Source organism: Sebastes fasciatus, chromosome 13 (genome assembly GCF_043250625.1).
Source record: "Sebastes fasciatus isolate fSebFas1 chromosome 13, fSebFas1.pri, whole genome shotgun sequence".
In the NCBI taxonomy this organism is placed as follows: domain Eukaryota; kingdom Metazoa; phylum Chordata; class Actinopteri; order Perciformes; family Sebastidae; genus Sebastes; species Sebastes fasciatus.
In genome coordinates this window covers 14,201,287-14,224,888 of record NC_133807.1, presented here as the reverse complement: position 1 = coordinate 14,224,888, position 23,602 = coordinate 14,201,287, and the positions used below count along the sequence as shown (strand labels likewise).

General features: G+C 42.7%; 2 protein-coding genes across 4 annotated transcripts; both read left to right on the top strand.

Annotated features, from left to right (window-relative positions):
• Positions 1–1,698: 1,698 nt before the first annotated feature.
• Positions 1,699–5,298, top strand: nfil3-6 (nuclear factor, interleukin 3 regulated, member 6). The gene is made up of 2 exons (XM_074655654.1): positions 1,699–2,050; positions 3,097–5,298. The coding sequence occupies exon 2, from the start codon at positions 3,195–3,197 to the stop codon at positions 4,410–4,412; it is 1,218 nt and encodes a 405-aa protein (XP_074511755.1). The 5' UTR covers positions 1,699–2,050; positions 3,097–3,194; the 3' UTR covers positions 4,413–5,298.
• Positions 5,299–12,590: 7,292 nt separating this feature from the next.
• On the top strand, positions 12,591–23,259 carry LOC141780432 (uncharacterized). Of its 3 annotated transcripts, none has more exons than XM_074655650.1 (2): positions 12,591–12,981; positions 18,914–23,259. In XM_074655650.1, the coding sequence occupies exon 2, from the start codon at positions 19,307–19,309 to the stop codon at positions 21,149–21,151; it is 1,845 nt and encodes a 614-aa protein (XP_074511751.1). In that variant the 5' UTR covers positions 12,591–12,981; positions 18,914–19,306; the 3' UTR covers positions 21,152–23,259. The 3 variants fall into 3 exon arrangements, with proteins under 3 accessions (XP_074511751.1, XP_074511754.1, XP_074511753.1); XM_074655653.1 differs by lacking the exon at positions 12,591–12,981 and adding an exon at positions 13,574–13,662; XM_074655652.1 differs by lacking the exon at positions 12,591–12,981 and adding an exon at positions 13,832–14,097.
• Positions 23,260–23,602: the final 343 nt, after the last annotated feature.

Below are 23,602 nucleotides of genomic sequence, written 5' to 3'. Positions count from 1 at the left end.
TTTTATCAAACTTTAGAGAGCTGCCTCCAGAGCTACAGAAGACTGTTTTCATAAGTTTCTACTTCTACAAACTCCATGTGTAAAATAAGTAGGGCTGTCAAAGTTAACGCTTTAATTACCCTTTAATGCATTAACGCAACTTGCAATTTGTAGGTTGCAGCGGGCTCAGTTTTAAAGCTAGAGTGAAGCTACTGGCATAATATGAAACTAGAAAAGAACTAATAGACTAAAGAACCCATTGGTACCAACCGTGTCATACTAGCTTGTCACGAAGGAGGTTAAAAAAACAATCCAAAGTTATGCTAAATTTTGGCGAGGAAAAACTGTCATGGCCATTTTTAAAGGGGTCCCTTGACCTCTGACCTCAAGATATGTGAATGAAAATGGGTTCTATTGGTACCCACGAGTCTCCCCTTTATGATAATCACATGCAGTTTGGGGAAAGTCATAGTCAAGTCAGCACACTGACACACTGACAGCTGTTGTTGCCTGTTGGGCTTCAGTTTGCCATGTTATGATTTGAGCATATGTTTTATTGTTGCATGCAGACAATATCTGTCATTGTTTTGTGTTGGAAATTGATTTCCAATAGTAAATGTATACATATGTTTGTTGTCGATAAAAGTATTAAATACTTGACAAATTTCTTTTTTAGGTACATTTTGAACAGATAAAAAATGTGTGATTAATTTGCGATTAACTATGGACAATCATGCGATTAATCGCAATTAAATATCTTAATAGATTGACACAGTTTTGTTTGCCAAACAGTCATTTACAGACAAAGACATGTATAGTTATCCTACATAGAGATATCACTTGTGTTTGGGGGTTACAGTTCTTCCTTATATAGTCTACCTCTTATGAACAAAGTGTTATAAAAATCCAAAATAGACTAGGGATTTGGGAGGGGTACTGCTGCGTAAAAAGTAAGTGCCACCATCAATCACAGCTTTGCAGCGTAGGAAAATCCATTGTACTTCACCATGTTTTCTGAGAACCCAAACAGGACGTAATGCGTCATTTTCTGTTGCTGACATCTGAAACTAAACAAACAAAAGTCATGAAGTGTGAAGCTGATAGAAGAATGATATGTTGGGTGTGTTTTTAGAGCTGTCGAAGAGGGAAAAAACACTTACCTACATATACTACTTCTATATAATCCTGGGTAACCCTTCATTTTACAGGTCTAACTTTGTACTCTTGTCTTGGAAACGTATTAAATATATTACATGCTATTTATTATTGCTTATTGGGAAATAGTGGAATACAATTTATATAATATATATAATGAATTATTTATAATAGAAATAATATAATAATAATAATAATAAAAGTCCAGAGTCAAGTCCCAAGTCAAGACAGCCAAACAAAGTAATTTTGAGGTAAATATTGGGTCAATTTGGCAGTAATCCCAAAGAAATTTCAAACAATTTACTTTCTAATTATCACCTAATTACTCTGAAAGGAAGTGTTACCTAACCTCGCACTACTGACTCACAGAAAACTGCCTCTTAATGCCAGAAAGAGAAAGACTGCAGGCACAACATTACCTAATTGTTATGAGATTATCCTGTCAGTATAAGGGTGGCGGGGCCAGGGAGGTCAGATGATGATGATGATGATGATGTTGATGATGATGTCTGAACTATGTTATGTGAAAGCCTTTGGGGTGGGGGTGGGGGTGGGGGTGGGGGTGGGGGGGTCACACAGAGGGAGGCGGTCCCAGTAAGTAACAGCTCACACTAAAAGAGCCCCGCTGGTTCAAGTAAGGATAAGGACCGTCCTGAGCTGAACTCAGCGTTACAAATAGGAGCTGCGGTATTCCAAGTGGAGCAGAGTGGAGGTGCGCCACCGATCATAATATGAAGTAACAGCCGCTGAGTGGATCCGCAGTATTCAACCAGAGACGGAGACGAGAGGAGGAGCGCTTCTTCTTCCTCAACCAGGACACACAGCGACACCGAGACACACAGACGTTCAGGACACAGAGACGTGTGGAGACGCGGAGGACTTCGTGCACACCGGCAGACAAAACCTTTCCTCAGAGGTAAAGATTGAGTTTTTTATAAATAAGCTTTTCGCTGTTTTCTTTTAGTTTCTTTTTATGAACACTTTGAGTATCATTTCGCTAAAATAAAACAACAACATGAAAGATGATGCATTAGAATAAAACGCATTCTCTTAGGAAATGAAATTCGTTTGAGGTAAAGATTGAGTGTTTTATAAATAAGCTTTTCGCTGTTTTCTTTTTAGTTTCTTTTTTCGTTATTATGAACACGTTGAGTATCATTTCGCTAAATAAAACATGTAAGATGATGCATTAGAATAAAACGCGTTCTCTTAGCAAATTAAATCCAGAAAACAGTCTATGACATTATATTTTACATTTAACATTATAGTTACAACTCTTTTAATCGTTTTTAGACATGTGTTAAGTTGTGATTATATGGGAATACGTTGCATCCAACATGTTATTCGAAAGTTATTGCTTATACTGCAATTATTTTGATTTAAATAAAGTAAACAGAAGTTAATGCACCTTTTTTAGAGAAAAAAATAAAACTAAATTGAAGTCTGGGGGATGCTGCTGAGTGTAAAAGAAGAAAACTAGAGTGAGGTCAGATTAGATAAGTAAGAGCAACCGACAGGAGATCAGCATGTCCCTGTCAGACATGTGGGTCAGTGCTGCTGAAGCAAGTTAAAACAGTCAAACCGGAAACCCATCAGGGGCTTATAATAAAGATGACACATAGAATAGAATAAGGAACAAGAAACGCTCATAAAGATCAACTTGTACATGTTTGTTTAGGTCTTCAATACGAATGTAGGTTACACCAATAGTAGGTCACATTGTGATTACTATTTATTGTATTTTAAACTGGTGCTGTAAGCTTCTAGTGATGCCAACAGTCTGCTCTGGATGATTAACTTTGTGTTTACAACACGCTTTGTCCCATATTGAACATATAATGGGGTTATGGTACAAGTTGCTCCCGTTTTATTGGAGAGATGTAATGGGGTTACATAACTGCTGTGTTGTAATGGCTCTTGCATAACCACTAAATCCCTCCTCTTCTTCGCTTTGAACACTAGGAGGCACTGTTACTGAATCCTTAGAGAGTCTACAGCAAAGCACTCAGCACCAACACAGCACCGAGGAGAGACTCACTCCAACCCACCTGACAGGCGTGATGTTTGAGGAAGAGTCCCAGCATATGAGGGGGCAGCAGCAGCAGGATTTGGCTGTGCTCCACGCTCTGGAGTCACCTGTGAGTCCAGGTGGAGGCGGAGGAGGAGAGCCTCTGTCCTTCACAGATGAAGCTGTGTCCATCCTGACCTCCAGCAGCATGCTGGCCCGCTCCCTGCTGGGCCGCACCTCCGCCGTCAAACGCAAAGAGAGCCCCTCTTCCAGCATCCGACGCAAGCGCGAGTTCATCCCCGTTGACAAGAAGGACGAGGGCTACTGGGACAAGAGGAGGAAGAACAACGAGGCAGCCAAGCGCTCGCGGGAGAAGCGACGCGTGAACGACATGGTCCTGGAGAGCCGCGTTCTGGCTCTGCTGGAGGAGAACGCTCGCCTCAGGGCCGAGCTGTTGGCTCTCAAGTTCCGCTTCGGCCTGGTCAAAGAACCCTCCAACGTCCCCATCCTGCCACTCACTACAGCTCCCAACCACACCGCTCAGACCTTGACCCCTCACTACTACCTCCACAGAGGAGATGGAGGCCTCCACAGCTCCTCGGCCTCACATCACAACAACCAGACAGGCCTGCTGAGCTCCAGGGCCTCCAGGGACGCTGGCAACATGTCGGAGGACTCTGGGTTCTCCACGCCGGATGGGTCCAGCGTGGGCAGTCCTTCTTCTTCGATCTTCTTCGAAGACCGGCTGAGCGACCACGGGAAGTTGTCCCCACACAGGGCAGAGGAGCTGAACTACGACCTCCACCACTCCCCCGCTGAAGTCCACCACGCTGCAGGACCAGCCGGAGGGAAGTTGGACCACGTCGAGGCGTTGATGATAAACCTTCCTCACAAGCTGCGTTTCAAGAACCCCTGCTGTGGGGACTCGTATGACGACGCCAGACGCAGCCCTATGCTGTCCACAGCAGGACGTGAAGGTCCGAGAGACACCCCTAAAGGACTCAGTGGAGGCGAGACGGCAGCAGGGCATTGCGCCGGCCCCTGGCTCCAGCAGTCGGACAGGGAGGAAGGCAGGAAGGGGAGGCAGTCCCCTCAATACATCACCTTAGCTTCCGGCTACGGCCTCCCGCCTCCTCCCACGCAAGGACAAACCGAGGTCCAGTACAAGCACGAGAACACTCACCTGAAGTCCAAGCTCAACTCTCTGAGCGAGGAGGTGGCTCAGCTGAAGAAGCTGTTCACGGAGCAGCTCATGGCCAAAGTCAACTGAGGATCAGGCGCTGTGAACGTCTAGACTTTTAAGGACGAGCTGCAAGTGAGCCGAGAAATTCAGCGCAAAAACAGGAGCGCCGGACCATGCAGATGTTCACGAGGACTGAGAACTTTCAATCCTAACAAACTTTTAACAACGTGTTTCAAATACTGTATAATACTGTACTAAATGTCTATAAAACATTCATCTCATAACCTGCTGTTTTAACTTAATCTCACCTCTCGCTCAGACAGGGAGTCTTATCTGTAGTAGTGTTATGTGTGTAATAGTTTCTCTATTCATACACTGTGACGACTAAAAACATATAAAACCGTTTACATCACATCATTACAATGCAAGCTTCGCTTAAATCGCCTCACATTTTTTAAGAGACAACAGCTTTTGGTGGTTCTGAAGCCACATTGAACTCAACTGGAGGTCAGCGAGCCAGCAGGTTGTTATAAAACATCCCGATGGAAGACGTGTTTGCGGTGTTTTTGTTAAGAGTGGTTTGACTTACTTTACAAGTTTCCCTCTGTTGAGACAGGTCTGCTGGAGGCTGTAAACACAAGCAGAGACAGACAGTAAATACACAGAGATAGCTGACATGACCTCCATTAGTCTTGAAGGCTGAAAGACGGATTTGTTTTGAATCGGTTTCGGCTCACAAAAACATGCATTAGGCTCGTTTCTCATCACTTTTTATGTATCATATGTCATGGAGCTCCACTGTAACATGTACTGTGTTGGTGTTTCACGTCTCACTTCAGTCTCTGTTCATGCCCCGTTTGAATACATTTTATTACTGCTGTGTTATCTGTACCGAGGTGATGACAAGAATTTTAATGTCTGCTGTCTTTCTGTACATTTTCATATTAAAAATAAAAAAAATTGACAAATTCAACATCATGGTGAGTTGATTATTACTCGAGGAAACCTTAAAGGAGCACAACAATCATTCGCTAGGGATGTCAATCGGTTCAAATATTTAATCGTGATTAATCGCATGATTGTCCATAGTTAATCGCACATTTTTTATCAGTTCAAAATGTACCTTAAAGGGAGATTTCTCAAGTGTTTAATACTCTTATCAACATGGTAGTGGGAAAATATGCTGCTTCATGGAAACGTATGTATATATTTATTATTGGAAATCAATTAACAACACAAAACAATGACAAGAGGTGATACTGAGTTGAATCATGGGAAATGTAGTGGGAGTTAAATTCAGAATATCTCGGCATCTGCTGCTTCAATTTTCTTTTCCTTTTTTTTAAACAAGTCTCTAGTGAGTCCCCAAAACAAAGTTGAAATACTACATAACTGGAGTTTAAACCCTTTAAACAGCAACAGAAGGGAACAAAGCCTCACTGTTATATAACATACATTGTTGTCTAACAGCATACAGCAATAAAACTAAACACACATTACGTCACATTGCTCAGCCTGGATCCAATTTCCCTAATAACAGGTAATAAGAGACGAAAGAAAGAGAAGAAGAGAAGGGGAAGGTTCGGCTGACAAGTGCTGACAAATGCAAGCGTCGAGGAGAGGAGCTGTGCACTTGGCAGGTTTGTCTCCCACAGTCCCTGACAGCCAGACAGAGACCGAGACAGAGACCGAGACAGAGACGAAGACAGACGGTGGGCGGGCCGTCAATCACTCAACACTTAAACCTTCAAATTATTTAGCATAACAGCTGGAGGGGAATTCAAGTCTTTGAAGAACGCATAAAATGGATTTGATGAGGTCACATGCAGTCATATTCAGTCTATATAATGATCCTCGTGGTTATTTTGCAATGTGTCTTTTGTCATTATGCAATGACATTGCCGAATTTCAATACAAATTTTTAGGGCTGTAAAAGTTAATACGATAACGCATACGCAAATTAGTTTTAACGCCTCTAATTTCTTTAACGCAACTTGAGATTTTTAGGTTGAAGCGGGCTCAGTTTTAAAGAAGTGAAGATACTTGTATCACATGAAACTAGAAAACCTAAAGAATCCTTTGATACCAGCCATGTCATACTAGCATGTTGCAAAGGACGCTAAATGATAGTCCAAACTTGTGCTAAATTTTGGCGAGGAAAAACTGGCATGGTCATTTTCAAAGGGGTCCCTTGACCTCTGACCTCAAGATATGAGAATGAAAATGGGTTCAATGGGTACCCACGAGTCTCCCCTTTACAGACATGCCCACTTTATGATAATCACATGCAGTTTGGGGCAAGTCATAGTCAAGTCAGCACACTGACACACTGACAGCTGTTGTTACCTGTTGGGCTGCAGTTTGCCATGTTATGATTTGAGCATATTTATTTATGCTAAATGCAGTACCTGTGAGGGTTTTGGACAAGATTTTTCATTGTTTTGTGTTATTAATTAGTTTCCAATAATTAATACATACATATATATAAATAAAGCAAGCATATTTGCCCATGTTGATAAGAGTATTAAATATTTGATAAATCTCCCTTTAAGGTAAATTTTTAACTGATAAAAAGTGCTATCAATCGCAGTTAACTGTGAACAATCATGCGATTAATCGTGATTGAATACTGAACGTCAATCAGTTGACAGCCCCAGAAATGTGGGATAAACTCAAAATCTGTTATCACTGTTTCCCTTTAGGCTTTAGTTGGAATTTAATTTTTTTTAAATCATGCTACTTTGGAGTCAGCAGGGGGCGGCAAAGACAACACCTTCAGCATCACCGTGGAGTCCAGAGTCTGTGTTTCACCATCTCCCACAGGATATTAATCATGCTATAGATCACTGCAATTTGTATTGTTCCTGCAGATCAGCAAGTTAGTTGGCATGGAGATGAGTGATAGTTAAATTCAGCAACTGTGAACATCTATTTTTGTGTGTGCGTGTGCAGGTAGAAATGTGCAGATGCTGACGCTCAAGTATAAAAAGGTCAATTGAATTTAGAGAAAATACATGAAAAAAATGTCCTTATTTCAGGTTCATTGCTAGTTTGTAATGAGAAATCATCCTCTAATAACTTATTGAGCTTGACATGTGTCATAATTTCATTACTACAGAGATGATCGCATCTGCTTACGCTTAAAAAAGCTTTTCAAATCCATTTTGGGAAGCTGGGACAAAATTAGATATATACTGTAATTTGTAAGGCTCCTAATATTTAAGAAAATAAACACTAATTTTGGCTACAATTCTTCCCAAAAACAGATTAGAAAAGCAACATTTTGCAAGTACAGATAGACTCTGAGCCTGTGGTGAAATGGAAAGGTAATAAGAGGCGAGTCGGACGCTGCAGGTGTGGAGCGGAGAGAAGAAGAAAAGTCTGATTTAATGAATCTACTGCAACATGCTGCTGTTACGCTACCGTCCTCACCCACATAAAAAAAAAAAACGCCACAACCCCCTCTTCTCTTCCCCCAATTCTGTTCCCCCCCTTTTTTTTTATCCAGTGAAAGGATAAAGCCTGTTGCTAGGCAGGCAGTGCGACAGTTGCCATGGGAACGCTTGCAGACATAGCTGGAAGGGGGGAAAACGTTGGGCAGGGTGGGGATAAGGATGGGGTGCAAAAAGAGAGCAAGTGATGCGGAGAGCGTGTGTGTGTGTGTGTGTGTGTGTGTGTGTGTGTGTGTGTGTGTGTGTGTGTGTGTGTGTGTGTGTGTTTATGGGGGGAGGGGGATCCAAGTTCACGGCCAATGCCTCTGCTCTTTCACTGCTGTTTGTCTCCTCCAGCTAAAAGAGGAAACAAAGAGGTGCAAAGGAATGGTGATCCATATTTAGTTCAAATTTGAAGCTCCGCATTCAGGGGTTACTCTCTGATAATGCAGTGTGACAGGATGGAGGTGTGAATGGCAACAAAAAAAAAACACATTTAAAAAAAGACGGCTGTAGCAACTTCATAAATCTGGACTAATTCCCAGGCTTTGATAGTGCATGTAAAAGAACAATAACACAGAATACTAAATGAAGAAAAACAAATCCCATAATTGAGACCGACAGTTATTGAGTGTGTTCAACAAACTAGAGCGTGGACAAACGCAAGAACAGATAATTACTGTAGTATCAAAGGTGAAAAGTCCTTAACGTCCTCCAATTATACAGAATAATTGATGCAATTAATGCAATCGCATGCACCGAGCACACTGTGATACGGTGAAATGTGGAACATCTTTGTGGGATAATTGTGAAAAAAAGTTTCCAGCACATACACTCACTTATACACACAGCGTCCACGCCCATGCAAAAAGATAGTACAGCCTTTGATATGGAAGGAGATAATGAACACATCCGCAGCAGACGTCAGCCTTCAAAGCATCCGTTCAGGCACTTTTTCCCCCCAGTTTACATCACTGTGTGGATAATGTACTGTAGTACACATTCACTGAGACACTCAGCAGACCTTTGCCATCCTCGTGTCTGGAGCAGGATGGAGGAAGATGGCTATCTGACACAAGCCAAACTGCACAGTTGCTATTGTTGCAAAGCAGCAATTTATATTTCCTCCCTGCACCTAAATGGGAGCTGCCCCGAAACAAAATGTAGAAATCCGTCACTCAGCACGTAGCTCTCATCCAAATACACCTCTGATACAGTCCTCTGAATGCCACAACACAGTCTCAAAGCAGTTCGTGAAATAGTCATGAATAGTCACAATAGTGGCGCTCAGCACGTCTTTCAACAACGCATTTTTTGTGCTTTTTCCTACGAATGTCCAGCAACACGTCACACGTGTCAATTTCCGCTCCAGTCTTTGCAAAATAAAACTACTTAGTTAGGCTTAGGAAAAGATCGACTTGGTAAGTATTAGGCAACAAACTACTTAGTTAGGTTTAGGAAGAGATTGACTTGGTTAGGATTAGGCAACAAACTACTAAGTAAGGTTTAGGAAAAGATCGACTTGGTTAGGCTTAGGCAAAAAACTACTAAGTTAGGTTTAGGAAAAAATTACAGTTTGGGTTTAAATAACACCGGAGTGTCATAACTAAAGTACGGAAGTTACGTGACAAAAAACGACTTAGGTTTACAAAAAGATCGTGTCTTGGGTTAGAATAACTCCGAAAGTGCCGTAATTTAAGTACGGAAATTACGTGACAAATAGATCGACGTTGACTTCTGGTTTCACATTGGACACAAACACCAGTCTCCTGGGCTAAAGTCCTGTGTTTTTTGACCCACCCATCCACCACGACCTCCTCCCTACGACTCAATACATATTTCACTACTGACTATTTCACAAACTGCTGTGCGACTGGACTGGCCAGTGTAATTGTCAGCCATTCCACTGTTATTCAAAAGCCAGCTCTTTAATTTCCCAAAGGAAAGTGTTAAAATCAACAAAATAGTTTGTCTCCCCTGCTCCATGCTTCGTGCCTGTCACCATGACACGCATTCCTGCCCGTGTTCAAGATGAATCAAAAATGCGTACTTCAATTACATAATACATGAATGCATTCTGGCCAGAGGAGCTTATTCGACGCTGTGTGGTGGGAGCAAATTCAGCTTATTGTAACAATTTCAATCTGTGAGTGCCAGGCGAGCTTCTGTAACTATTAAACTATAATGTTCCACTTGTGTTCAGGCTCTCACAATGACAATAGTGTCTGTGGTTTCCTCCACAAGGCCAGTGTCACAATGGTTAGTCTGAGTTGAAAACACAATGACTTTGCACAATGAGTCTTTTCCTGGGGGGTGGTGTAATACAGAAACACTGAGTTGGTCCATCAGTGCAGGGGGTAGGAGCAACACATGCACGGGGCAGGAAGAAACACATCCCACATAAACATGTATCTTAATCTTGAGGTACTTTGATTCAGTAGTTCAGTTCCATGCTACTTTATACTTCTATTCCATGACATTTCTGTGGTAAAATATTATACTTTTTACTCCACTACAATTATGTGGCAGCTATGGTTACGGTTTATTTGTTTGCATACATACTGTACATATATTTGCATACAAAACCTATGATGAGTCTCTAAAACGGAATGCATTGCACAATGAAATCATTTTAGTCTGTAATTGAGGCCTTAAAGGGGACATATCATGCTGAACCTGAAAATGTTCAGGTTCATACTTGTATTTTGGGGTTCTACTAAAACATGTTTACATGCTTTAATGCTCAAAAACACATTATTTTCCTCATACTGTCTGTCTGAATATACCTGTATTCACCCTCTGTGTGAAACGCTCCGTTTTAGCGCCTGTCTCTTTAATATTTATTGGGTGAAGGTAAATTCTAACGTCATCATGTGTTCAAATGTAATCTTGTAAAATTGTAGCTTTTTGTCAAGAAACTTGAATCAATCCAGTTGTTTGAAGGAGATGTTTTCACAGCAGAAAAAAATAGATAATAGAGAGGGAATTTTGACCTGTTTAACTTCCTAAGAAAAAACAGTATGACACCAGTAATAAAGGAGTGGATGTTGAAGTACATGGGATTTAGTGTTTTACTTTTGTTTTTTACCAAATAATTTTTTTTTTTAAATAATTTTTAACAAATAATCATCAGTAATGTGGATATAATGACTGAGTGTAAAAGATAGAACAGCTAGAATGACATCACTTTACTGTAATGGAGCCTTTCAAACCAGGAAAAGACAACACTTATGCCATATTACGGTATATGACGTTATCCAAAATGTAAGACGATATCAAGTCTCATATCATGATATCAATATAATATTGATATCGATTGGCCAGCCCTAGTATCAACTAATAACTTCCTGGTATCGTGACATCCTTACACTCATTTATAGAATTTCTTTACTTATTGATTTTAATTAAAAACGATTAATTACATTTTTATCTAAGTATCATCAGCAAAATGTAGAGATAATGGTCCTCTTATGTCCTATGTTATATTGTTAGCCTATTTGATTATTATTACTGATGCCTTAAGTTATTATAAGTAGCAGTTTAATATTGTGGTTGGTTGAGATGGAGCTAACTTTATTTAGTCCGGGAGGTTCATTTATAACAAATCATATTTTATAACCTCATATTTAAAAGCTAAGTCATGATTTGTGTGTAAGTAACCTTCACCTGTACCTATACCAAATGAAGTACCTATACCTACATTGTCTGACTATAGCCGTCAGAGGAATGTAGTGGAGTAAAAGGTACAATATGAAATATAGTCGAGTAGTGAGTGCTGTATAAAGTGGCATAAAATGGAAATACTCAAATAAAGTATACCTTAAAATTGTACTTCTTGAGTACAGCACTTGAGAAAATGTACTTAGTTACTTTCCACGACTGGGCTAGCACATTGACTGTCCAGGTCTTAACCTGTAGGACAACTAGGGGACATTAAATACGGACACTGAACAAACAATTAAGCTGTGCAATATTAATACACTGAATGTGAAATACATTTATCTGTGCAATATATCCTTGATGCAATATACACCTCAAGTGCAACTTTGTTTATATTTATTTATTACATCTACTTTACCCATTTTACAAGTGCAATTACCTTTGTTTACATTACCTCTATTTTTTATATTTTATACTTCTAGTGTAACACTTCTGTTTATATTTATTTATTACATCTACCCTACCTATTTTATATTGCTTTATAACTGTGGGTGTGTTTTACCTGTTATATGTTTTATCTGCATCGTTTAGTCTTGTCAAGTAATTGTTTTACTGACCAGAAGTGGCAACTGTGAATCTCGTTGTATTTAATACAATGACAATACAGCTTTCTATTCTATTTAAGGCACTTAATGCAACAGCTTTTGGAAATTATGCTCATTTGCTTTCAGATGAGAAGATTGAGTTAGCCTTTCATCTACAGAGGAAACTAATATGAAACAACTCAGAAACTCTCATGGGTGTGTTAGACAGTCTGCTATCTACACAAAGGCTGAGAATATGATTTTCCCAAAACACCAGTTGTGGGTGTAAAATGTCCATATATCTGAGCTCGCTGCTCGTTCCTGTGTGTGTGTTCCCACTGTTTTCTTAATGTCTAGTAGTCCTAAACTTATTATGGGTATCATAGGTCTTCAGTCTGGCTTTGAGCCTAGTCCCTCCCCCCCTCCAGGCCTCTCTCCTCCTCCCCCAGCATCTCCTCCCCTGCAACAGGATTAGAAGGCAATGTAGAGAGAGAGAGAGAGAGAGAGAGAGAGAGAGGGAGGGAGGGAGGGGGCAGAGCCGAGAGAGAGAGGGAAACAAAAAACGTGACTAGGCACCCAAAGCGTCCTGTTATGCAACAACTGACCTACTAACATACATTTAGAGAGTCAGAGAGAGAAGGAAAGAGAAAGAGAGAGAGAGAGAGAGAGAGAGACAGAGAGAGAGAGAGAGAGAGAGAGAGAGAGAGAGAGAGAGAGAGAGAGAGAGGAGGAAATAGAAAAGGAGAGAAAGAGAGAGAGAGGAATTGGAGCAAACATGACATGAGGAGCGCACTGGAAACAAGCATCACTGTGTTCACACTCTCGCATACAGTCAGTCTACCTGCGCTAATCGGAGAGCTGCTGTTTCGAAAGTGACGGACTGAAGGAGACAGAGACAGACCAGCAGCAGATGCAGCAAAGCGGATTGTAGGAAATCTGTATCCTCTGTGGAGTCTATTCCTTTTTAGACAAAAAAAAAGGGTAAGTTCTTCTTCTTATTATTATTATTATTATTATTAATAATTATTATTATTACATGAATGCATGATGTTGGATATATAATAGCTCTCTGAATACTCTTTGTGTTTTTGTGCGCATTTACGCAAAGGAATCCATCGCGTCTCTTTTCATCACCATGAGTGTTTGTTTTGGTGCTCGGGTGCGTTTTCTCTCAATGTCAAGGCGAGGCTGTTATGTGAGGGTCTGTGTGTGTGTGTGTGTGTGTGTGTGTGAGTGTGTGTGTGTGTGTGTGTGTGTGTGTGTGTGTGTGTGTGTGTGTGTGTGAGGGTGGGGGGAGGTTTTGGGATTCCTTCAGAAAAAGGTGCGGTGGGTTTGTTGGATTGAATGTGGACACACTGTGGTGTTATGGTGAATATTGCCACTCTAATCACATAGTGATAGGTTGTTGTGGTGCTTTCAGGGACCTGCTTAGTCTGGTTATCCCAGATTCGGTTTAGTGGGCTAATACACCTGCTTTCAGGTAATTATTATTCAACTATTATTATTATTATTATTATTATTATTTTGATTCTTAGGCTACATAACGTCTAATTATGACTATATGACTATAATCATAGTCATGGGTTGTTGTGGTGCTTTCAGGTACCTGCTTAGTCTGTTTATCCCAGATTCGGTTCAGTAGGCTAATACACCTGCTTTCAGGTAATTATTATTATTCAACTATTATTTTTATTATTATTATTATTATTATTATAAGGCTACATAACTGTTCAGTGTTGCAGCGACTCTATGATCTGCCACTTATTTATACCCGGCTTCTTTCAGGTTAGTAGGCTATACAGTCCTATACAGGCAACTGTAGGGAAAAAAAAAAAGCCCATGCAGGCACCGAGGACACACTTCTCTCCGTCACGTGTAGTAGAGCAGCTCTTTGTAAAGGTTAACGCGGCTGTGCAGGTTAACCCTTTATAGTGTGCTGTTAGCAGTCTGAAGGAAGCACAGATCATCCGTTCTGGATACATGTGGTGGACATTTTTAGTTGGGTTTCTTTACCGTTACAACCTCGGACTGATTGGAGCCAGAAATAAGAAATAGGAAAAAAGGATGAAGGATGGTCACGCGCTCTGGAGCTGCCAGGTGAGCTGGTGTGGGTCGGAACATCTGGGTCGGAACATCTGGATCCAAATGTGGGTCAGATGTGCTTCTGTGTTTCCTGAGCAGCTCTCTATACTGACAGATATTCTTGGAGGTGTTATATTTCTGATTACATGGCGGATTTAAAATGTGTAGATTCTCGTGTTTTTTGGGGTGAATTTCACAGCACAGATGTGATTCACGCAGTCAGTCGCCTCGGATGACTGAGGATCCGATTAGATATGCATGAAGACGATTTGTCAGACAGAGCCACAAAGGAGGCATGCGGGGTAACATATTTCTCACAGTGTGTTGCTATAAGTGAATGAGAAGTGGAATTAATCCATACATTATGGCCTTTTTTTATTGAACTTGGACGCATTAAAACTCAGTTTTCCTGCAGTCCAGCACTGAATCAGTAGTGGTTTAAATATTTCCATAACTTGTAAACATATAGGTGATAAAGACGAGACAAATTTGTGCGTTTTATGAGATATTTGACATTTTATTTTGAAAGAGAATTAATTTTTTTCCCACACTGGCTTTGTGGGTTTATGTGCTGCACGTGGGCACCTCCTTCCACCTCTTACAGCTTTCCTCTCACATGTACTGTAACAGTATATATATATGTTTATATACTATATTCATATAATTAACACATGATAGCATTGCGAACAAGCCATTTTCTAGATTTGTTTTGCTGTGAAAGTGGAGTTGAAGCGCTTTTACGCATTGCACATCGTGCTTGTGCACCTTGCATCTTGTATAGCTGCACACCGGCGTATTAAACACTGAAGAGGTTATTCAGGTTGCATAATACATTAATAAATTAATTAAAAACGGATCAAAGTATACGGGGCAGATTATGCAATCGGTGTAAACCCAGAGGTCTGTGGCTGTGCAGCCCTGCGCACTTTGCTGCGCTTTGGCGCACAGCACTGGGTCTCTATGCCAGCTCTGAATGTAGGTCACATTAGTCCTGTGGGAGGGGGGATGAGACTAGAAAGGCAGAATCAAAACCACCACCAAAATAAATCCCTCTACCCGCCATAACAAAGAAACGAGGCAGACATGCAGAAATATTAATTTTTCTTACTTGTCTGTCTGTCTATGGTAACAGTAGGTCTATTGTATGTGTACTTTTTCTCAAACTGAGCTGCCTATGGATGCAAAATGTGCAAACTGACAAAGTTGTATCGTATGGTAAATCAAGACTATTTCAGTTATCAAAACTTACACAATGTATAGGAAAAAAAACAGCTTTTCTTCCAAATATATTTAAATCTTATTGCATCACTTGATATGAACTGCTTAAGACAACTGTTCTGTGGTTATTTAGGTCTGATGGAAACCCTGTCCAGCTTTACTAAATTAAACTGTGCATGGGAGGGGGAGTTCATGGGCAGAAGCTCAGCAGGGCTTTCCATCCTGTCCCACTTTACTTTGAGGCCTCTCGACTTTCCCGGGGTTTCCTGGCACATAAAGATGATATAAAAAATGAGGGCTGTGCTTTGTTATTGTGCTGTGGTTTGGAGGGAGCCAGCAAGCAGAGGCGAATTACACCATTTAGTAGGCCAAGGGAGCACATGTGACTGGAGCAACACATGGACTGAGTCACTAGGCTTTTTTTCCCCCTTTTTCGGGAGAGGGTGATATGGCCTGTGTGTGTTCGTGGAACAAGAATCTAGGTTGGATGGGACTCCGCCTTGCTGGCATGCTGCCTGATTTCCTAACCGCCCCCCTGCTCCTTTTTCTTGGGAAGATAAAGTCAACCCCCCCAGACTTGGAATTCAAGCAGACCCCACCCATGACCCCCCCCCCCAACCCTGCACCACGTGCCATACATTCTTCCCAGTTTCATCATTCCCCTTTTCTCTCAAGCATGTGCCCCCTCCGCCCCAATCTCCTTTCTTTATTTTAGACTTGCTCCCATTTCCTGAAACGCTCCACAGAAACACGTGCAGGGGGGTTTGAACTCTTGTCTACTGTTTTTCCAGAGCTCGTCGCCACATTTAGACTCTTGCGGCGCTGAGGGCCCCCGCGGTTGTGTGAGCGAGTGCAACTGGGATTCTTTTCCTGCGCTATCATTCCACAAGTGCCACAGAGACCGAGCGATGACACGTGTAGATTATATGATAAATTGGGAAAGAGTAAATCTAGGTCAAGGACATGTGGGGGGCTGAGATTATACTGTATGTTTGCTTGCATCAGTGGGATGTTATTTGTGCTGGAAAATCACACTTATGCATGTAAATTAAAAAAAAAAAAGCTGCATTTTAACTTGGCAGCTGTGATTTTTCCTGTTCTGGCTTCAAGCATCTCCCGTTTGGAATTTTGATGACAAAGAGAGGGTGAATGAAATGGATTAGAGGTTGAGCTGTGAAGGAGAGACACACAGATGTAGGTCTCTGTGCTTCATTCACATGGTGGAATACTGAAAGAGAGACGGGGCAAATGCACAGAGAAAAGGGCGAGAGCCACTACTGTGAGTTAATTAAACACCAGAGTTCATTCACGTGCCCGGCTCATCCTGACTGGAGGGGAGATATGTAGTATACGCACTTTGTGACGTCAATCGCCCTCCTTTTGTTACCCAACGTTGTTTTCTTACTATCTGCCTTTGGCCATGTCAAACCACTGGTTCAGAGGAAGGGAGAGAAAGTCCGATATGATTGGTCGCCTTTTCTGTTTCCCTCATTTTGTTGCTATGGGTGACACATTCCTTCTATTGATGCATATGTCTCAATTGCCTCTGGTTTCCCTGCCTATCCAGCTTCAGTCTGATCTCATCTCCATCCCTCTCTTTGTTTTAACTCTCCCTCATTGATTCCCTTCCTTTGTCTCCGCTCCACTTGCTCTCACCTCCGTCTATATTTAGACAACGCTCTAATTCTCTGCGCCTCTTTGTTCCTTTTTTCTGTCTTCCAATCTCTTTTTTGTCCTCTTTCTGATCTCGCCGGCTTCACCTCTGCGCAGCTCGGCTGACCTATATTCCGACGAGCCGTGCAAGCGGAGGCAGCGAGACTTGTGTTTAAGGAGTGCAGTCGGTTCCCCGGTTTCTGGGTCAGTGGGACACGCAGAGAAAAAAGCCTCCTTCTTTTTCTCTCTTGTGCCCGACAGCCACATGTCCGAGGCTCACGAGGGTAACCTTAAACCGCTCAGCCAAGCAGACGAAAAACCAGACATAAACACAAATATGGTGTGAATGTAATAGATTTGATCCTTATATTTATATTATAGCGGCAAAATAGTCCCAGAATCTGGGCTCAAATCCATATTCATTGCGAGGATACGCCTGTTGTTACATAATGGTGTCACATCCTGGGAATAACCAGTGCAAACACCTTGCCAGATTATGAGATTACAGATTCAGACAGTGTAATAGTGCTTATGCAGGAGTGCAGATGTTGAGTAACAAACATTTCCTGCAGCTGGATCTACTCTGACTCTATGTTTGACCTTCAATACTTAGTCAATTTCTGATTGTGTAGGTTCGTGGTAATATAAATTCAGACTGATTAATTTTTTGTTGTTATGTCATGCAGGAGCACAATAACTGCATGAAACATGGCAAAAAACAAGCATTTAAAAAGATGACTTTTCAGTTTAATTCATTGGTGTTCTGCTCTAATAATTACAACATCGTACAGTCTGGAGGCACACCTGTTCAGCTCTTAGAGAGTGCTCCCCGCCGTGTTCCAGCTCTGAGTAAACCATCCACATAGTTATTATGAGACTTCCGACCACCCTCGTGTTTTACCCAAACGTTAACAGGCCGTGTTATTCCTGCCCGTGTCTCGCCTCCCGCCTCCTTTCTTCCCAGGAGCCCGTGACCTATATTTATCAACGCCCCAAATCCCAGCTGCCCCCACACCTCCGAATCTCCCCAGCCTCAGCCTCTTTATCCTTGACCTGCTCTGTCTGCTGCCTTTGTCTGCCTTATCTGCTCACTCTGCATCATTGATTTGGCATTGAGTTGTTTTGGCGAAGAATGCTGCCACATTCCTCTGCGGATGAACGCATGTGGGGGGTTGTGGCGTTTCGCCGGTGTTTGTGGATGGGGTGGAAAAGCAGTGGGCTGTTCCTCTTCGTGTAGGTTTTCTTTTTTTGTGTGAAATGTTCTAAATCGGATCCAGGGAACCCCACCAGCCCTGCATCTGACTCACCCTTTTGCTTCGTCTGGCCAAAATACTCAGCAGGCGAACAAAAAGAGCCAATCCTGAAACAGTGGAGTTTGGTGCTCTCAGCATTTGTCAGACTGATGCAATTTCTAATGCTGTTACATTATTAATTGTACCTCAGTTGCCGTATATGCCATTTCTAATTACAAGTCTTTTATTTTTTATTTCACATGCTTAAGAAAAGGCGAGCTCAGATATTTCTACAGGTTTAAAATGTTATGCCGAAGCTTTTAGAACCACTGGGTGTCGAGATGAAACAGGATCGTCCGCCTTGCAATGAACTCAAGGGCCTCATTACGTCACAAAAGTCAACATCAACATGCCAGGATAAGGGTCAGGGGTCATAGGCTGCAGACAGAGCAGATCAATAGCGGGGCTAAAAGGTCAGACGGTGAGGTCTAGCGACCATTCATTAGTTGCCAGGGGCGACACTGTCAGTTAAAGCCAGACATGCCAAAACGGAGACGGAAAGCTGCTCAGATGTTGAAATGTGTCTTTGATCATTACGCAAACAATAGCATGAAATGTTTTAGAAAAAATGCCTTAAATAATTTTGAGTCTGCCTTGTGAATGCATAATGGAGGATCAGCAGTCCACATGGATTAACGTATCCGTTTTTCTGTTTTTTATCTCTGCAGCCTTTCATCTCGCATTCAACCGAAGAGAGACAGACAGACGGAGCGAGAGCGAAGCTCCCCAAGAGACTGACACACCGAGGTAGACGGGCCGACCTACATCCTGCTGTTTGCGTGGGGATCTAGGACTCCGCCAGCTTAACAACCAACAGCGGAAAAACCAGAAGAAAAGAGTCTGGACACTGAACCAAAAACCCCTTCAACTGGATAAATGAGGGTTGCTAATGCTGAACTCCAGCTTTGGACACTTGAGTCCCCTCCTGTCATAACTACACTGAACCTGCAATAAACAGACCAAGAACTTTGCGAGAAAACCTTCAAAGTTGTTTTTCCCTTGGCCTCTGACCTGGTTCTTTGCCACAAGAAACATTTTAAACTGGCTGCCAAGAGACAAAAATGGAAAATCTAACTTCAGCTCTAAAGACATTAACCAAAAACTCAGGGAATAACCATAACTGCATCGAGACCTTCAGCAGTTATGAAGAGTCTCTTCCTTCTGCCGAAGGGAGTCCGTCTCGCATGGGGCGCCTCCCCAAAGGCAAATCCAGCATGAGCTGCAGGCGAAAGCGTGAGTTCATTTCAGATGAGAAGAAGGACGCCTGCTACTGGGAGAAACGCCGCAAAAACAACGAGGCCGCCAAGCGCTCCAGGGAGAAGAGACGTCTCAATGATATGGTTTTGGAGAACCGTGTCATTGCACTGAATGATGAGAATATGAGGATCAAGACAGAGCTGCTTCAGCTGAAGCTGCGCTTTGGCCTCATAAGCACTGCCTCCTACATTGAGAAGAGCCAGCAGATGGGTGCAAGCAACAACGCGGGAAATGGAGGCTCATCCCCGTCCTCCCCCTCTTCTGCCCAGTACTACTCCAGCGGTTACTCTAGCGGCTCTCAGGTGATGATGAACTCTGATTCTTCAGAAACGGAGCAGTCTGGACGCGGCGACGGCCACCGGCAGCTGGTGAAATATTCCCCACGTGGCTCCCTCTCCGACATGTCCGACGGCTCCTCCAGGGACAGCCCCGAGCCAATTCCCTTTGAGATCAAACAGGAAGGTGATAGGCTAGAGATGGACATTGCCAATGGCACCACCACCCAGATCATGTTCAACATCCACCGTGGTCTGGCCTCTGTGCCCACTCACCACCAGATCCAGCAGCATTCTCAGGAGCTGGAGGCTGCGTACCACAGCCAACAGCAGCACCACCATCACCAACAACAACAACAACAACCCCATCAGGAGACTATCACTACTGTCACCCAGCCCGCCCCTCACCCACCTGCTGCCCAGAGGAGCGTCATTCTGTATGGCTCCAGCAGTGCCTCCTATCCAGTGGACAGCCTGACGCGGCACTCAGAAGTCGACCTGCAGGCGGTCCAGAGGCAGAGCAGCGGCAGCAGCCAGACGTGTGTCAGCCGCCCGCCCCAGTCTGTTACAGAGAGCTCCACGGAGACTCTAGCTGAGGTGACAAAGCAGCTGGAGAGGAAGACATTAGACTCTCCTCCGTACGAGCTCTCAGACAGCCGTAGTGAGACTGGAGAGAGACCGGTGTACAGAGTTTGCCCACTTCCCCAGCAGCACCTCCAGCAGGAGCAGCACCAGCAGGAGAGAGATTCACCTGCAGAGCTCCTCCACAAACAAGTGGAGGGGGTCAACCACTCCCACCTGTACCACCACCTCCAGCAGCCTCATCATTCATACCTCAGTGCCCAAGACGAGGAGCCGCCTGTGCTCACATACGAGGGCGGGCACGGGAACAAGGCTTACTACCGAGGGCAATCCTCTAGCAAGGACACATCATCCAGCGACGGAGATCCCCGCAGCTCTGACAAAGAGGCCTCCACGGATGACGATGAGTCCCCCTCCTTATCCTGCTCAGACATGGGCAGCTTCCACAACCAACATCTCACCAGCTTCCACCATCCTGCCTCGCCTCTGCGTTCCTCCCACGGCTGCTCTCAGGCACAGGGGGAGGTGAAGGGCACGGCGTTGCCCCACAAACTCAGACTCAAACACCGGGCCATGAGCAGCGGGAGCAGCGGCCAGGAATCCCCGACAACCCCTCCCTCCGCCACGCCGCCTCCCCTGCCCCAGCATCCCTACTTGTCCCTCATGCCACAGCAGAACATTATGCGAGAGAGCCCGGGCGTTGGCTGCAAACAGGTGGTCTTGGGGGAGGAGAGCAGGAAGGAGAGCGTGAAAAAGGAGACAGGTGGACGACGAAACAAGAGGCGAGATTAGGTGAACTTTTGTCACGACAAAAAGACAATTTGTCCTCTAAGAACTACCCTGCCATCATGCCTTTTGCCCTATAATCAAATCCCCCATTCCTCAAGCCCTCGGGACAGGAAGCTGGGCTTTTCTACTCCCCCTATTCCCCAATTTCACCAAAAAGGCTGGACATTTTGTAGGGCTGTATTATACTTGTATATATTGTACAGATTTGTCATTTCTTACATCCTCTCCATACTTACAGAAGCACTTTTGTTTATGTGATGAGAGGAGGAATGGAACTACCTGCTTTTCTACTTTTTGTCATCCAACAGTATACAGCTGAGCACATTTAGATCACTTGCAAACAAGAATGTAGGACAAGTTTTGAGCTTTATCAGTACTATAAATTTGGTACATATCTGACTGTAGACAAACATACACATGTATGGCTATCTGCCTTAATTAAAAAACCTAATGCAAACGTACACTGGGGACATTCCCCTCGACCAAAGAAGCACCAACACTACAAATATCAAGTTCCATACCTCTTCCCAGACCCTACCTCTACCAACCCATCCTCTCCCCAACCATCTCCATTATTTTCACAAAAGATTGCCATCACCTTTATTTTTTAAGCACTTGGTTTGTAATATGACTGTGATATATGAATATATGTATCTATTATAAATATATATTTTACAAAGAAAATTTGAATACAAATTCAACAAAAAATGCGACAAACCTGCAATGGTAAAAGAGGGTTTTTTGAAAGTGACCATCCTATTATGAATTACTGTACAGCCACGTTGTCCACCGTTGCTACAGGACCCATTCGAGTTAAAAACGCCTCTCTCTTGATTGTTAAGCTTTAGCATTAATCATTCGTTAATGCCCTGTTTACACAGAAATGGCCGTCCGGTTTGGAGCGCCAACAGCACTGAATGGAGAACACGTTGTTTCCTGAGGCAAAGCGCCTCGTTTAAAATGTTTGGATTTCTTAAACCTTTAACCAGCCTTTAAATATTCGGTGGAATTCACCAGCTGCAGGCTTTAAGCCTTTATCTTATTTGAGCTTTATCAACCATATCTTGTTGTTGTTACCATTCACTGGCCCAATGTATTTATTTCCCTCTTCTCCACACGCCCATCACTGTAGAAAAGCCCACAGGGACATAGACGGAGAATGTGTACAGACCTTTTTAAGATACATACTGCAGCCTTGAGTTTGAACTGTAATGGAGGTATTGGGATGCTTGGTGGGGCGAAAAAAAACGCAGAAGGAGTTAAGTCACATTTTTGTAAACACACTACAGTGCACTGAGTTCTGAACAAGTTCCTCTTGCGTGAAGACCGAAGAAGAGTTACTGTACATTAATTGTAGTGTGACCAAGCATGGCCCTTTAGGTTCATATTGGCTTCCAGATAATTATTGTGAAATAAAAGTTAATGCAAAACCAAAATTCTCTAATTGTCCAATTGGTGCCAGCGTTAAAAATTCCCCAGCAACAATCTGAGTTTAAATTAATGAAGAAGAAGAAGACCTCCCTCGTCTCCCATGTGCCTCCATTATTCATTTCAGGGGTTATTCATCCCTTTCTCATGGTAGTTCTGCTACTGGGCAGTGATGAATTGCCTGCACTGGATCCTAGTTTAGCAAAAGTCTATGTACCACGTTTGGCTTTTTGGTGCTTGTGTATAAATGTAAAGTTCCCCTCCACACTCGAACAACACTGTAATGTTTATTTCATTGGTTTTATATCCTCTTTTTTTCGTCGAGGTGTTGTTCCGTTTTCTCTATGCTGTGTCTTTTCTCCTATTGACTGTGATGACATGTATTTGCCTCATTCCTCCTCTCCTCCTCACAATCCCCCTTTTTTCAGTGTGTATTAATCAGTAATGTTTGTGGTTTTGCTGATGGTTTTATGAAAAAGACAAGAGGACAAAAAAAAAAAAACAGGCGAAGATAGTGTGGTGTTTAAAGATGGGTGGCGGTTGGTCTGGTTGGTCATTACCATCGCTTCCTTTTGACATGAATATGTATGTAAAGACACTAATGTTCATTGTGGAAGATGGGAGCATTTCAAGATCGAAAATACAATAAAAACAATGTTGACTCTATCAACATATCATGAAAACTGCCTGTTTCTCTCTGTTCTTTCACGAGTGTTTGGGTGGTTTAGCACAATGACACCCATTAGGATGATACACACACACTTATTACTGAATTATCAACTGACTTTTACAGCCCGCAAAGCAAGACTAACATTGAACTGAGCAGCCATTACGATCCATCGAAGAGCAGCGACTGTCAACAAACTCGCAGCCTGTCAACTGTTATGATGTTCTATAAACCTTATGCCAAAAACCCCCAGTTAGGTAACACATTACTCACTGATTGACATAAGAGAATGAGTCACCATTAGTAACCAAACAGACTAAATTAAAGCAAAACAGCATTATAACCATACTTGTTTTTTC

Bases quoted from the DNA above. Each gene is read 5' to 3' on its own strand.
- nfil3-6 (XM_074655654.1), top strand. From the start codon at position 3,195: ATGTTTGAGGAAGAGTCCCAGCATATGAGGGGGCAGCAGCAGCAGGAT.
- LOC141780432 (XM_074655650.1), top strand. From the start codon at position 19,307: ATGGAAAATCTAACTTCAGCTCTAAAGACATTAACCAAAAACTCAGGG.